The sequence below is a fragment of the Haemorhous mexicanus genome, unplaced genomic scaffold (assembly GCF_027477595.1).
Source record: "Haemorhous mexicanus isolate bHaeMex1 unplaced genomic scaffold, bHaeMex1.pri scaffold_285_ctg1, whole genome shotgun sequence".
Classification (NCBI taxonomy): Eukaryota; Metazoa; Chordata; class Aves; order Passeriformes; family Fringillidae; genus Haemorhous; species Haemorhous mexicanus.
In genome coordinates this window covers 1-16,331 of record NW_026776112.1, presented here as the reverse complement: position 1 = coordinate 16,331, position 16,331 = coordinate 1, and the positions used below count along the sequence as shown (strand labels likewise).

The following is a 16,331-nucleotide window of genomic DNA, read 5'->3' as shown; positions in this document are numbered from 1 at the left end:
CCCAAAATCACCCCAAAAATGTCCCCAAAAATGTCCCAAAATCTCCCCAAATCACCCCCAAAATGTCCCAAAATCTCCCAAAATCACCCCAAAATCACCCCAAAAATCACCCCAAAATCACCCCAAAAATGTCCCCAAAAATGTCCCAAAATCTCCCAAAATCACCCCAAAAATCACCCCAAAATCTCCCAAAATCACCCCAAAAATCACCCCAAAATCACCCCAAATCACCCCAAAAATATCCCAAAGTCACCCCAAAAATATCCCAAAAATATCCCCCAAATCACCCCAAAATCACCCCAAAAATCACCCCAAAAATGTCCCCGAGATCACCCCAAAAATGTCCCCAAAATATCCCCAAAAATGTCCCAAAATCTCCCCAAATCACCCCAAAAATCACCCCAAAATCACCCCAAAAATGTCCCCAAAATCACCCCAAATCACCCCAAAAATATCCCAAAGTCACCCCGAAATTACCCCCAAAAATATTCCCAAAATCACCCCAAAAATATCCCAAAAATACCCCAAAAATATCCCTGAAATCACCCCAAAATTTCCAAAAATCACCCCAAAAATATCCCCAAAAATCACCCCAAAAAATATCCCAAATCACCCCAAAATCACACCAAATATTACCCAAAAATATCCCCCAAATCACCCCAAAAAATATCCCAAAATCACCCCAAAATCACCCCAAAAATATCCCAAAATCACCCCAAAATTACCCCCAAAAAATCCCAAAATCACCACAAAATCCCCCAAAATTACCAAAAATCACCCCAAAAATATCCCCCAAAAATGCCCCAAAATCACATCAAAAAATCTCCCAAAATCACCCCAAAAATCTCCCAAAAAACCCCAAAATCACCCCAAAAATTCCTCAAAAACACCCCAAAATTACCCCAAATCACCCCAAAAATGTCCCAAAGTCACCCCAAAATCACCCCAAAATCACCCCAAAAATCACCCCAAAATCACCCCAAAAATATCCCAAAGTCACCCCGAAAATATCCCTGAAATCCCCCCAAAATTACCAAAAATCACCCAAAAATTCCCCCAAAAACGCCCCAAAATCACCTCAAAACCATCCCAAAAATATCCCAAAAAATCCCAAAATATCCCAAAAATTCCTCAAAAACGTCCCAAAATCACCCCAAAAATATCCCTGAAATCACCACAAAATCCACCCTAAAATCACCCCAAAATCACCCCAAAAATATCCCAAAGTCACCCCAAAGTCACCCCAAAATTACCCCAAAAAAATGTCCCAAAATCACCCCAAAGTCACCCCAAAATCACCCCAAAAATACCCCAAAAATCCCAAAAAAACCCCAAAATTACCCCAAAAACTTCCCCAAAATTACCCTAAAAATCTCCCAAAAAATGCGAAAATCACCCCAAAATTTCCTGGGGGATTTTTGGGGTTTTTTGGGGGGGGATTTTTGGGGGTTTTTGGGGGGATTTTGGGGTTTTTGGGGGAATTTTGGGAGATTTTTTGGGGAAATTTTTTGGGATTTTTGGGGGGGATGTTTGGGATTTTTTGGGAGGATTTTTTTTTTATTTTTGGGGAAATTTTGGAGGATTTTTGGGGGGATTTTTTGGGATTTTTTTTCGGGAAATTTTGGAGATTTTTGGGGGATTTTTGGGGTATTTTTGGGGGAATTTTTTGGGGATTTTGGGGAAAATTTGGGGGATTTTTGGGGGGAATTTTGGGGATTTTGGGGGAGGATTTTTTGGGGGATTTTTGGGGGAATTTTGGGAGAATTTTGGGGATTTCTGGGGGATTTTTTGGGGGAGTTTTGGGGAAAACTTTGGGGATATTTTGGGGAGATTTTTTGGGATTTTGGGGGGATTTTTGGGAGGATTTTTTTGGGGATTTTTTGGGGATTTTTTGGGGGATTTTGGGGATATTTTGGGGGGTTTTGGGATTTTGTGTGTTTGGGGTTCCCGGGCTGATTTTTGGGGTGAATTCCCCCTTTTCCAGCCCTGCCCTGACGTGTTCCAGTTCCCATTTTTGGGGATTTTTTGGGGATTTTGGGGGATTTTTGGGGGGATTTTTTTGGGATTTTTTGAGGATATTTTGGGAGAATTCTGGGGGATTTTAGGGAAAATTTGGGGGATTTTTGGGGGGATTTTTGGGATTTTTTGGGGGATTTTTGGGGATTTATTTGGGGGATTTTGGGGGGTTTTGGGGGGATTTATTTGGGGGATTTTTGGGGGGAATTTTGGGGATTTTGAGGGAGGATTTTTTGGGGAAATTTTGGGGGGATTTTGGGGGATTTTTGGGGGGATTTTTGGGGAAAATTTTGGGGATATTTTGGAGGATTTTGGGGGGATTTTTTTTTATTTTGGGGGGATTTTTTAGGATTTCTTGGGGATTTTTTGGGGATTTTTTTGGGATTTCTGGGGGGATTTTTTTGGGGGATTTTGGGGATATTTTGGGGGATTTTGGGATTTGGTGTGTTTGGGGTTCCCGGGCTGATTTTTGGGGTGAATTCCCCCTTTTCCAGCCCTGCCCTGACGTGTTCCAGTTCCCATTTTTGGGGATTTTTTGGGGATTTTGGGGGGATTTTTTTGGGGATTTTTTGGGGGATTTTGGGGATATTTTTGGGGATTTTGGGATTTGGTGTGTTTGGGGTTCCCGGGCTGATTTTTGGGGTGAATTCCCCCTTTTCCAGCCCTGCCCTGACGTGTTCCAGTTCCCGCTCTTCTCCGCTCAGTTCGGGCGGGAGCTGCGCGAGGAGGCGGAGCTTCGAGGGGGGTGGGCGGAGCATCACGAGGTGGGCGTGGCCTCAAAATTGGGGGTGGGGCCCTAAAGGGGGTGGGGCCTCAAAATGGGGGTGGGACAATAAAAGGGGCGGGGCCTAAAAATTGGGGGGTGTGGTCCTACAAATGGGGGCGGGGAGTTAAAGATGGGGCGGGGCTTAAAAGGGGCGGGGCTTCAAAATGGGGTGGAGCTTAAAATAGGGTGGGACCCTAAAAATGGGGGTGGGGCCTCCAAAGGGGAGGCGGGGCCTATAAATTAGAGGGTGTGGCCATAAAACTGGGGGTGGGGCCTGGGAAAGGGGCGGGGCCTCAAATTCGGGGTGGGACCAAAATAATGGGGTGGGGCTCAAAATGGGGGCGTGGCTTCAAAAATGGGGGTGGGGTCTGAAAATGGGGGTGGGATCCTAAAATGGGGGCGGAGTCTGATAAAAGAGGGTGTGGCCCTGAAATTGGGGGTGGGGCCTCATCAATGGGGGTGGGGCCTCAAAAATTGGGTGGGTGGGGCCTCATAAAGGGGGGGTGTGGCCCTAAAAATGGGGTGGAGCCTCAAAAATGGAGCTGTCACGTGTCCTGGTGGGCGGGGCCAGTCCCAGGTGTATCCCAGGTGTGTCTCACCTGTCCCAGGTGTACCCCAGGTGTCCCCCAGGTGTATCCCAGGTGTATCTCACCTGTCCCAGGTGTATCCCAGGTGTATCCCAGGTGTATCCCAGGTGTATCCCAGGGGTATCCCAGGTGTATCTCACCTGTCCCAGGTGTATCCCAGGTGTATCCCAGGTGTATCTCACCTGTCCCAGGTGTACCCCAGGTGTATCCCAGGTGTATCCCAGGTGTATCCCAGGTGTATCTCACCTGTCCCAGGTGTACCCCAGGTGTCCCCCAGGTGTATCCCAGGTGTAACTCACCTGTCCCAGGTGTACCCCAGGTGTATCCCAGGTGTACCCCAGGTGTAACCCAGGTGTATCCCCTGTCCCTCACCTGTCCCTCACCTGTCCCAGGTGCTCTCGTGGGCGGTGCCGCTCTCGGCGCTGCATTTGGATTCTGTCCCAGGTGTATCCCAGGTGTATCCCAGGTGTATCTCACCTGTCCCAGGTGTATCCCAGGTGTATCTCACCTGTCCCAGGTGTATCCCAGGTGTATCCCAGGTGTACCCCAGGTGTATCTCACCTGTCCCAGGTGTATCCCAGGTGTATCTCACCTGTCCCAGGTGTATCCCAGGTGTATCCCAGGTGTACCCCAGGTGTCTCACCTGTCCCTCACCTGTCCCTCACCTGTCCCAGGTGCTCTCGTGGGCGGTGCCCCTCTCGGCGCTGCAGTTGGATTCTGTCCCAGGTGTATCCCAGGTGTATCCCAGGTGTATCCCAGGTGTATCTCACCTGTCCCAGGTGTATCCCAGGTGTATCTCAGGGGTATCCCAGGTGTATCCCAGGTGTATCCCAGGTGTATCCCAGGTGTATCCCAGGTGTATCTCACCTGTCCCAGGTGTACCCCAGGTGTCTCACCTGTCCCTCACCTGTCCCAGGTGTAACCCAGGTGTATCCCAGGTGTATCCCAGGTGTACCCCAGGTGTCTCACCTGTCCCTCACCTGTCCCAGGTGCTCTCGTGGGCGGTGCCTCTCTCGGCACTGCAGTTGGATTCTGTCCCAGGTGTACCCCAGGTGTATCCCAGGTGTATCCCAGGTGTATCCCAGGTGTATCCCAGGTGTATTTCACCTGTCCCAGGTGTATCCCAGGTGTACCCCAGGTGTATCCCAGGTGTATCCCAGGTGTACCCCAGGTGTCTCACCTGTCCCTCACCTGTCCCAGGTGCTCTCGTGGGCAGTGCCCCTCTCGGCGCTGCAGTTGGATTCTGTCCCAGGTGTATCCCAGGTGTAACTCACCTGTCCCAGGTGTAACCCAGGTGTATCCCAGGTGTCTCTCACCTGTCCCAGGTGTATCCCAGGTGTATCCCAGGTGTATCTCACCTGTCCCAGGTGTATCCCAGGTGTATCTCACCTGTCCCAGGTGTATCCCAGGTGTATCTCACCTGTCCCAGGTGTATCCCAGGTGTACCCAGGTGTATCTCACCTGTCCCAGGTGTACCCCAGGTGTATCCCAGGTGTATCTCACCTGTCCCAGGTGTATCCCAGGTGTATCCCAGGTGTATCCCAGGTGTATCTCACCTGTCCCAGGTGTATCCCAGGTGTCTCACCTGTCCCTCACCTGTCCCTCACCTGTCCCTCACCCGTCCCTCACCTGTCCCTCACCTGTCCCAGGTGCTCTCGTGGGCGGTGCCCCTCTCGGTGCTGCAGTTGGATTCTGTCCCAGGTGTATCTCAGGTGTATCTCACCTGTCCCAGGTGTATCCCAGGTGTATCCCAGGTGTATCTCACCTGTCCCAGGTGTATCCCAGGTGTATCCCAGGTGTATCCCAGGTGTATCTCACCTGTCCCAGGTGTATCCCAGGTGTACCCCAGGTGTATCCCAGGTGTATCCCAGGTGTATCTCACCTGTCCCAGGTGTATCCCAGGTGTATCCCAGGGGTATCCCAGGTGTATCTCACCTGTCCCAGGTGTATCCCAGGTGTATCCCAGGTGTATCTCACCTGTCCCAGGTGTACCCCAGGTGTATCCCAGGTGTATCCCAGGTGTATCCCAGGTGTATCTCACCTGTCCCAGGTGTACCCCAGGTGTATCCCAGGTGTACCCCAGGTGTAACCCAGGTGTATCCCCTGTCCCTCACCTGCCCCTCACCTGTCCCAGGTGCTCTCGTGGGCGGTGCCGCTCTCGGCGCTGCATTTGGATTCTGTCCCAGGTGTATCCCAGGTGTATCCCAGGTGTATCTCACCTGTCCCAGGTGTATCCCAGGTGTATCTCACCTGTCCCAGGTGTATCCCAGGTGTATCCCAGGTGTACCCCAGGTGTATCTCACCTGTCCCAGGTGTATCCCAGGTGTATCTCACCTGTCCCAGGTGTATCCCAGGTGTATCCCAGGTGTACCCCAGGTGTCTCACCTGTCCCAGGTGTATCCCAGGTGTATCCCAGGTGTACCCCAGGTGTCTCACCTGTCCCTCACCTGTCCCTCACCTGTCCCTCACCTGTCCCAGGTGCTCTCGTGGGCGGTGCCCCTCTCGGCGCTGCAGTTGGATTCTGTCCCAGGTGTATCCCAGGTGTATCCCAGGTGTATCCCAGGTGTATCCCAGGTGTATCCCAGGTGTATCTCACCTGTCCCAGGTGTATCCCAGGTGTATCTCAGGGGTATCCCAGGTGTATCCCAGGGGTATCCCAGGTGTATCCCAGGTGTATCCCAGGTGTATCTCACCTGTCCCAGGTGTACCCCAGGTGTCTCACCTGTCCCTCACCTGTCCCAGGTGTAACCCAGGTGTATCCCAGGTGTATCCCAGGTGTACCCCAGGTGTCTCACCTGTCCCTCACCTGTCCCAGGTGCTCTCGTGGGCGGTGCCTCTCTCGGCACTGCAGTTGGATTCTGTCCCAGGTGTACCCCAGGTGTATCCCAGGTGTATCCCAGGTGTATCCCAGGTGTATCCCAGGTGTATTTCACCTGTCCCAGGTGTATCCCAGGTGTACCCCAGGTGTATCCCAGGTGTATCCCAGGTGTACCCCAGGTGTCTCACCTGTCCCTCACCTGTCCCAGGTGCTCTCGTGGGCAGTGCCCCTCTCGGCGCTGCAGTTGGATTCTGTCCCAGGTGTATCCCAGGTGTAACTCACCTGTCCCAGGTGTAACCCAGGTGTATCCCAGGTGTCTCTCACCTGTCCCAGGTGTATCCCAGGTGTATCCCAGGTGTATCTCACCTGTCCCAGGTGTATCCCAGGTGTATCTCACCTGTCCCAGGTGTATCCCAGGTGTACCCAGGTGTATCTCACCTGTCCCAGGTGTACCCCAGGTGTATCCCAGGTGTATCTCACCTGTCCCAGGTGTATCCCAGGTGTATCCCAGGTGTATCCCAGGTGTATCTCACCTGTCCCAGGTGTATCCCAGGTGTCTCACCTGTCCCTCACCTGTCCCTCACCTGTCCCTCACCTGTCCCTCACCTGTCCCTCACCTGTCCCAGGTGCTCTCGTGGGCGGTGCCCCTCTCGGTGCTGCAGTTGGATTCTGTCCCAGGTGTATCTCAGGTGTATCTCACCTGTCCCAGGTGTATCCCAGGTGTATCCCAGGTGTATCTCACCTGTCCCAGGTGTATCCCAGGTGTATCCCAGGTGTATCTCACCTGTCCCAGGTGTATCCCAGGTGTGTCTCACCTGTCCCAGGTGTATCCCAGGTGTGTCTCACCTGTCCCAGGTGTACCCCAGGTGTACCCCAGGTGTATCTCACCTGTCCCAGGTGTACCCCAGGTGTCTCACCTGTCCCTCACCTGTCCCTCACCTGTCCCAGGAGTATCCCAGGGGTATCCCAGGTGTATCCCAGGGGTATCCCAGGTGTCTCACCTGTCCCTCACCTGCCCAGGTGCTCTCGTGGGCGGTGCCCCTCTCGGTGCTGCAGTTGGATTCTGTCCCAGGTGTATCCCAGGTGTATCCCAGGTGTATCTCACCTGTCCCAGGTGTATCCCAGGTGTATCCCAGGTGTATCCCAGGTGTATCTCACCTGTCCCAGGTGTATCCCAGGTGTATCCCAGGTGTATCTCACCTGTCCCAGGTGTATCCCAGGTGTATCCCAGGTGTATCTCACCTGTCCCAGGTGTATCCCAGGTGTCTCACCTGTCCCTCACCTGTCCCTCACCTGTCCCAGGTGCTCTCGTGGGCGGTGCCCCTCTCGACGCTGCAGTTGGATTCTGTCCCAGGTGTATCCCAGGTGTATCCCAGATGTATCTCACCTGTCCCAGGTGTATCCCAGGTGTATCTCAGGTGTATCCCAGGTGTATCTCACCTGTCCCAGGTGTACCCCAGGTGTATCCCAGGTGTATCTCACCTGTCCCAGGTGTATCCCAGGTGTATCTCAGGTGTATCCCAGGTGTATCTCACCTGTCCCAGGTGTACCCCAGGTGTATCCCAGCTGTATCTCACCTGTCCCAGGTGTATCCCAGGTGTCTCACCTGTCCCTCACCTGTCCCAGGTGTATCCCAGGTGTATCTCACCTGTCCCAGGTGTACCCCAGGTGTATCCCAGGTGTATCTCACCTGTCCCAGGTGTATCTCAGGTGTATCCCAGGTGTATCTCACCTGTCCCAGGTGTATCCCAGGTGTATCTCACCTGTCCCAGGTGTACCCCAGGTGTATCCCAGGTGTATCTCACCTGTCCCAGGTGTATCTCAGGTGTATCCCAGGTGTATCTCACCTGTCCCAGGTGTATCTCAGGTGTATCCCAGGTGTATCTCACCTGTCCCAGGTGTATCCCAGGTGTACCCCAGGTGTATCCCAGGTGTATCTCACCTGTCCCAGGTGTATCTCAGGTGTATCCCAGGTGTAACCCAGGTGTAACCCAGGTGTCTCACCTGTCCCTCACCTGTCCCAGGTGTACCCCAGGTGTCTCACCTGTCCCTCACCTGCCCAGGTGCTCTCGTGGGCGGTGCCCCTCTCGACGCTGCAGTTGGATTCTGTCCCAGGTGTACCCCAGGTGTATCCCAGGTGTACCCCAGGTGTATCCCAGGTGTATCCCAGGTGTATCTCACCTGTCCCAGGTGTACCCCAGGTGTATCCCAGGTGTATCCCAGGTGTATCTCACCTGTCCCAGGTGTACCCCAGGTGTATCCCAGGTGTATCCCAGGTGTATCTCAGGTGTCCCAGGTGTATCTCAGGTGTATCCCAGGTGTATCTCACCTGTCCCAGGTGTATCTCAGGTGTATCCCAGGTGTAACCCAGGTGTATCCCAGGTGTCTCACCTGTCCCTCACCTGTCCCAGGTGTACCCCAGGTGTCTCACCTGTCCCTCACCTGCCCAGGTGCTCTCGTGGGCGGTGCCCCTCTCGGCGCTGCAGTTGGATTCCGTCCCAGGTGTATCCCAGGTGTATCCCAGGTGTACCCCAGGTGTATCCCAGGTGTATCCCAGGTGTATCTCACCTGTCCCAGGTGTACCCCAGGTGTATCCCAGGTGTCTCACCTGTCCCTCACCTGCCCAGGTGCTCTCGTGGGCGGTGCCCCTCTCGGTGCTGCAGTTGGATTCTGTCCCAGGTGTATCCCAGGTGTAACTCACCTGTCCCACGTGTATCCCAGGTGTATCCCAGGTGTATCTCACCTGTCCCAGGTGTATCCCAGGTGTATCTCACCTGTCCCAGGTGTACCCCATGTGTATCCCAGGTGTATCTCACCTGTCCCAGGGGTATCCCAGGTGTATCCCAGCTGTATCTCACCTGTCCCAGGTGTATCCCAGGTGTAACTCACCTGTCCCAGGTGTATCCCAGGTGTATCTCACCTGTCCCAGGTGTATCCCAGGTGTATCCCAGGTGTATCTCACCTGTCCCAGGTGTATCCCAGGTGTATCCCAGGTGTATCTCACCTGTCCCAGGTGTATCCCAGGTGTATCCCAGGTGTATCTCACCTGTCCCAGGTGTATCCCAGGTGTATCCCAGGTGTATCTCACCTGTCCCAGGTGTATCCCAGGTGTATCCCAGGTGTCTCACCTGTCCCTCACCTGTCCCAGGTGCTCTTGTGGGCAGTGCCCCTGTCAGCACTGCAGTTGGATTCTGTCCCAGGTGTATCTCACCTGTCCCAGCTGTATCTCACCTGTCCCAGCTGTATCTCACCTGTCCCAGGTGTATCCCAGGTGTATCCCAGGTGTATCTCACCTGTCCCAGGTGTATCCCAGGTGTCTCACCTGTCCCTCACCTGTCCCAGGTGCTCTCGTGGGCGGTGCCCTTGTCAGCACTGCAGTTGGATTCTGTCCCAGGTGTATCCCAGGTGTATCCCAGGTGTATCCCAGGTGTATCTCACCTGTCCCAGGTGTATCTCAGGTGTATCCCAGGTGTATCCCAGGTGTGTCAGGGTCACTCTCACCTGTCCCTCACCTGTCCCAGGTGCTCTCGTGGGCGGTGCCGCTCTCGGCGCTGTAGTTGGATTCTGTCCCAGGTGTACCCCAGGTGTACCCCAGGTGTATCCCAGGTGTACCCCAGGTGTATCCCAGGTGTATCCCAGGTGTACCCCAGGTGTATCCCAGGTGTATCCCAGGTGTACCCCAGGTGTATCCCAGGTGTATCCCAGGTGTCTCACCTGTCCCAGGTGTATCCCAGGTGTATCCCAGGTGTATCTCACCTGTCCCAGGTGTATCCCAGGTGTATCCCAGGTGTATCCCAGGTGTATCTCACCTGTCCCAGGTGTATCCCAGGTGTATCCCAGGTGTATCCCAGGTGTACCCCAGGTGTATCCCAGGTGTATCTCACCTGTCCCAGGTGTATCCCAGGTGTATCCCAGGTGTCTCACCTGTCCCTCACCTGTCCCAGGTGCTCTCGTGGGCGGTGCCCTTGTCAGCACTGCAGTTGGATTCTGTCCCAGGTGTATCCCAGGTGTATCCCAGGTGTATCCCAGGTATATCTCACCTGTCCCAGGTGTATCTCAGGTGTATCCCAGGTGTATCTCACCTGTCCCAGGTGTATCCCAGGTGTATCCCAGGTGTCTCACCTGTCCCAGGTGTATCCCAGGTGTATCCCAGGTGTATCTCACCTGTCCCAGGTGTATCCCAGGTGTATCCCAGGTGTCTCACCTGTCCCAGGTGTATCCCAGGTGTCTCACCTGTCCCTCACCTGCCCAGGTGCTCTCGTGGGCGGTGCCCCTCTCGGCGCTGCAGTTGGATTCTGTCCCAGGTGTATCTCAGGTGTATCCCAGGTGTATCTCACCTGTCCCAGGTGTATCCCAGGTGTATCCCAGGTGTACCCCAGGTGTCTCACCTGTCCCTCACCTGTCCCAGGTGTATCCCAGGTGTATCCCAGGTGTACCCCAGGTGTCTCACCTGTCCCTCACCTGTCCCTCACCTGTCCCTCACCTGTCCCAGGTGCTCTCGTGGGCGGTGCCCCTCTCGGCGCTGCAGTTGGATTCCGTCCTGCAGGGGGCGCTGCGGGAGCTCCTCCCCCCCATCGCCCGCCGGCTCTTCCCGGGATACGCCCCCAAGGTGGGCGGGGCTTGGGGAAAGGGGCGGTGCCTGAGAGAAGGGGAGGGGCCTGGGGGAATGGGCGTGGTCTCAGAGGGGCGGGGCTGGAGCAGGGAAAAGGGGCGGGGACTCAGAAAGGGGTGGGGCTTGGGAGAGGGAGCAGGGTTTGGGAAAGGGGTGGAGCTTGGGGAAATGGGCGTGGCCTCAAGGGCGGGGCAGGGGTGGGTGAGAAAAGGGGTGGGGACACAGAAAGGGGCGGGGCTTGGGGAGAGGACGGAGCTGAGAGGAAAGGGGTGGAGCCTGGGGGAATTGTTGGGTGTGGGAAATGAGAGGGGCTCCAAAAGGGGTGGGGCCTGAGAAGGGGTGGGGCTCTGTGAGAAGGGTGTGGCTCGCTGGGGGTGTGGCTAAATGGGTGTGGCATTGTTGGGCGTGGCTTGGGGAGGGTGTAAGGTGGGCTGGGGCCTTTAAAAGGCAGTGCTGAACTGGGCGTGGCCTAAGTGGGTGTGGTCAGGTGATCTGCATCTGGGCGTGGCCAGTGTGGGTGTGGCCCTCCAGCGGGCCTGTCCCCCGTTGGCCACGCCCACTCGCCCCTCCCCCCTCCCAGGGCCGGACCGTGCTGAGCTCCGTGGTTCGGTATGACCCCGCCCCTTCCGGCCACGCCCCCTCCGGCCCCTCCCCCTCGGCCCCGGCCCGGCCCTCGGCCACGATCAGCCTGAGCGTCAGCCTGAGCCCCGCCCACGTACGGACTGGGATGTACTGGGATATACTGGGAGGGGCTGGGGGGGGGCTGGGGGGGAACTGGGGGTTACTGGTTTGTACTGGGAGGGACTGGGAGGGAACTGGGGGATGGTTGGGGGTTACTGGTTTGTACTGGGAGGGACTGGGAGGGAACTGGGGGTTACTGGTTTGTACTGGGAGGGGCTGGAGGGGAACTGGGGGTTACTGGTTTGTACTGGGAGGGACTGGGAGGGAACTGGGGGTTACTGGTTTGTACTGGGAGGGGCTGGGGGGGAACTGGGGGTTACTGGTTTGTACTGGGAGGGACTGGGAGGGAACTGGGGGTTACTGGTTTGTACTGGGAGGGGCTGGGGGGGAACTGGGGGTTACTGGTTTGTACTGGGAGGGACTGGGAGGGGTCTCTGGGCTGGGTTATTGATGGTTACTGGTTTATACTGGTCCGTACTGGTCCATACCAGTCCATACCGGTCTGTACTGGTCCATACTGGTTTATACTGGTCCGTACTGGTCCCAGGGCGGCGGCTGGCTGTTCCCCCGTCACGGCTGCACTGGGGGTTACTGGTTTGAACTGGTTTGAACTGGGATGGGTCTCTGGGCTGTGTCACTGGTCCATATCGGTCCATACTGGTCCATACTGGTTTATACTGGTCCATACTGGTTTATACTGGTCTGTACTGGTCGCAGGGCGGCGGCTGGCTGTTCTCCCGCCATGGCTGCACTGGGGGTTACTGGTTTGAACTGGTTTGAACTGGGCTGGGTCTCTGGGCTGTGTCACTGGTCCATACTGGTCCATACTGGTTTATACTGGTTTATACTGGTTTATACTGGTCTGTACTGGTCCCAGGGCGGCGGCTGGCTGTTCCCCCGCTACGGCTGCACTGGGGGTTACTGGGATGAACTGGGCTGGGTCTCTGGGCCGGGTTATTGATGGTTACTGGTCCATACTGGTTTATACTGGTTTATACTGGTCCATACTGGTTTATACTGGTCTGTACTGGTCCCAGGGTGGCGGCTGGCTGTTCCCCCGCTACGGCTGCACTGGGGGTTACTGGTTTGAACTGGTTTGAACTGGGCTGGGTCTCTGGGCCGGGTTATTGATGGTTACTGGTCCATACTGGTTTATACTGGTTTATACTGGTCTGTACTGGTCGCAGGGCGGCGGCTGGCTGTTCCCCCGCTACGGCTGCGTGGCCCGCGCCCCCCCCGGGCTGGGCCCTGCTGCACCCCGGGCGCCTGACGCACCTGGCACAAGGGGTGAGCCCCGCCCACGGCGCCAGGTACCGGCGGGACAGCGACGGGGACACTGGGGGACACTGGGGACAGCAGTGGGGACACTGGGGGGACACTGGGGGGACACTGGGGGGACACTGGGGGGACACTGGGGACAGCAATGGGACACTGGGGACAGTGAGGGGGGCTTGGGGACAGTGGGGGGGACAGTGGGGACAGCAATGGGGACAGTGGGGACAGTGGGGGGACAGCAATGGGGACAGCAATGGGGACACTGGGGACAGCAATGGGGACAGCGACGGGGACAGCGGGGGGACAGTGGGACAGCAATGGGGACACTGGGGGGACACTGGGGACAGCAATGGGGACACTGGGGGGGACACTGGGGACAGCAATGGGGACACTGGGGGACAGTGAGGGGGGCTTGGGACAGTGGGGGGACAGTGGGGACAGCAATGGGGACAGTGGGGACAGTGGGGACGGGGGGGACAGCAATGGGACAGTGGGGGGACACTGGGACAGTGGGGGGACAGCGGGGGGACATTGGGGGACAGCAATGGGGACTGGGGGGACAGTGGGGGGACAGCAATGGGGACAGTGGGGACAGTGGGGACAGCAATGGGGACAGCAGTGGGGACACTGGGGACAGTGAGGGGGGCTTGGGGACGAGTGGGGGGGACAGTGGGGACAGCAATGGGGACAGTGGGGACAGTGGGGGGACAGCAATGGGACAGCAATGGGGACAGGGGGGACACTGGGGACAGTGGGGACAGGGGGACAGCAATGGGGACAGCAATGGGGACAGCAGTGGGGACACTGGGGACAGCAATGGGGACAGCAATGGGGGACAGCGACGGGGACAGCGGGGGGACAGTGGGGACAGCAATGGGGACACTGGGGGGACACTGGGGGGACACTGGGGACAGCAATGGGGACACTGGGGGGACACTGGGGGGGACACTGGGGACAGCAATGGGGACACTGGGGGGACACTGGGGACAGCAATGGGGACACTGGGGACAGTGAGGGGGGCTTGGGGACAGTGGGGGGGACAGTGGGGACAGCAATGGGGACAGAGGGGACGGGGGGGACAGCAACGGGGACAGTGGGGACAGTGGGGACAGCAATGGGGACAGTGCGGGGACATTGGGGGGGCTGGGGACTTTGGGGACACTGGGGACAGTGGGGGGACATTGGGGACACTGGGGGGACAGTGGGGACAGCGGGGACAGTGGGGGGACAGTGGGGGGGTTGGGGACAGTGGGGGGACATTGGGGACAGCCAGGGGACACTGGGGACATTGTGGGGACATTGTGATGATTGGGGACACTGGGGATTGGGGGGACAGTGGGGACACTGGGGGGACATTGGGGACACGGGGGGGACCCCAAGCTCTGTCCCAGGAGAGGCCACGCCCAGCGGCTTCCAGCTCAAGGTGGGGACACTGAGGGGACATTGGGGACATTTGAGGGATTGGGACACTGGGGACATTGAGGACACTGGGGGATAGTGGGGACACTGGGGACATTGGGGACATTGTGGACACTGGGGGGACATTGGGCACTGCCAGGTACAGCTGGGGCTGCTGCTGGGGACAGAGGGGACATTGGGGACAGCAATGGGACACTGGGGGGACATTGGGGACATTTGGGGGATTGGGGACACTGGGGACCTTGGGGACACTGGGGACACTGAGGGGATTGAGGACTCTGGGGACAGCAATGGGGACACTGGGGGGGTTGGGGACACTGGGGGATAGTGGGGACACTGGGGACATTGGGGACATTGGGGACACTGGGGGGACATTGGGCACTGCCAGGTACAGCTGGGCTGCTGCTGGGACAGAGGGGACATTGGGACAGCAATGGGGACACTGGGGGGACATTGGGGTGTTGGGGACATTTGGGGGGGTTGGGGACATCGGGCACTGCCACCGTGGGCTGGCCCTGCTCATGGCCCCCTGAGTGGGGACATTTGGGGACATCTGGGGACATCACTGGGCCCTGCCAGGTACGAGCTGGCGCTGCTGATGGACCCCTGAGTGTCCCCAGACTGGGGACATCGGGGACATCGAGGGACACTGGGGACGTCTGGGAGTCAGCTGTGGCCTCGTGCTCCTCACGGACCCCCGAGTGTCCCCAAAGGGTGACACGGGGACATCGTTGGGGACATCGTCGGTGACCGAGCTCTGCCAGGGGCTGGCCCTGCTGATGGAGCCCTGGGTGTCCCCAAAACGGGACCTTGGGGACATCTGGGGACATCGGGGACATTTGGGACTCAGCCCCGCTACGGCCTCGTGCTCCTCATGGACCCTGACTGGGGACATTGGGGACATTTGGGGACATCGGGTCCCACCCCAGTGTGGCCTCGTGCTCCTCATGAGCCCATTTGGGACATTGGGGACATTTGAGGACATTGGGGACATTGGGGACATTTGGGGACATTGGGGTCCCATCCCCCCACCTCGGCCTGGCCCTGCCCTTGGACCTCTGAGTGTCCCCAAAATGGGGACCTTGGGGGGACACCCTGGGGGACATTGAGAGGACCCCAAATTGGGACCTTGAGGGACCCCCAGGACCTTGGGGACACCCAGGGGACCTGGGACACCCAGGGACCTTGGGGACACCCAGGGGACACTGGGGGACACTCTGGGGACCTTGGGACCCTCCCAGGACATTGGGGGACCCCAAAATGAGACTTGGGGACCCCCAGGACGTTGGGGACCCCCCCCAGGACACTCCTGGTCCTCGAGACCCCAAAATTGGGGGACTTGGGACCCCCCGGGGGACACTGGGACCCGATGACGTCACAAGGGATCCCTGGGGTGGGGAGGGCGGTGGGGACCCCCTCCCCCTCCCCCCAATTTTGGCAATAAAATCCGGGGGTCCCCTCCCCCCGCGTGATGACGTCATCGGTTCGGCTCCGCGTGTGACGGTCACTCCGGCGGGGTGAAGCCACGCCCCTCAGCGATGGATTTTGGGGGGGGGGGGGAATGGGACGACGCGTTGTGATTGGCTGGGCTGTTTGTGCCCCTCCCCCAACTTCTGGCCCCTCCCCCATTCCCAGAGCCCCTCCCCCACTTCTGGCCCCTCCCCCATTCCCAGAGCCCCTCCCCCACTTCTGGCCCCTCCCCCATTCCCAGAGCCCACCCCCACTTCTGGCCCTCCCCCATTGCAGCCCCTCCAAATCCCCTCCCCCATCACCCCTCCCTCACACCCAGCCCCTCCCCCAATCCCATCACCCCTCACCCAAGACAGCCCCTCCCCCAAGACAGCCCCTCCCCCAATTCCAGAGCCCCTCCCCCAATTCCTCCCCAAAGGCAGCCCCTCCCCCACTCCATGACCCCTCCCCCATTCCTTGGCCCTCCCCCACCCTATGGCCCCTCCCCCAAAGCCATCACCCCTCCCCAATTCCTTGGCCCCTCCCCCAAATCCAGAGCCCCTCCCCAAGGCAACCCCTCCCCCAATTCCTTGGCCCCTCCCCCAATTCCTTGGCCCCTCCCCAAATCCAGAGCCCCTCCCCCAAGGCAACCCCTCCCCCCATTCCTTGGCCCCTCCCCAATTCCTTGGCCCCTCCCCCAAATCCTTG

General features: G+C 57.8%; 1 protein-coding gene across 1 annotated transcript; it reads left to right on the top strand.

The window, feature by feature from the left end:
* Positions 1-2,678: 2,678 nt before the first annotated feature.
* Positions 2,679-15,346, top strand: LOC132323077 (procollagen-lysine,2-oxoglutarate 5-dioxygenase 2-like; the record flags this gene model as incomplete). The annotated part of the gene is made up of 5 exons (XM_059837889.1): positions 2,679-2,780; positions 10,680-10,796; positions 11,380-11,514; positions 12,668-12,790; positions 14,754-15,346. Coding segments are annotated over 5 exons (648 nt in total), but the record flags the coding sequence as incomplete, so codon positions are not given.
* Between the last annotated feature and the right edge of the window lie 985 nt (positions 15,347-16,331).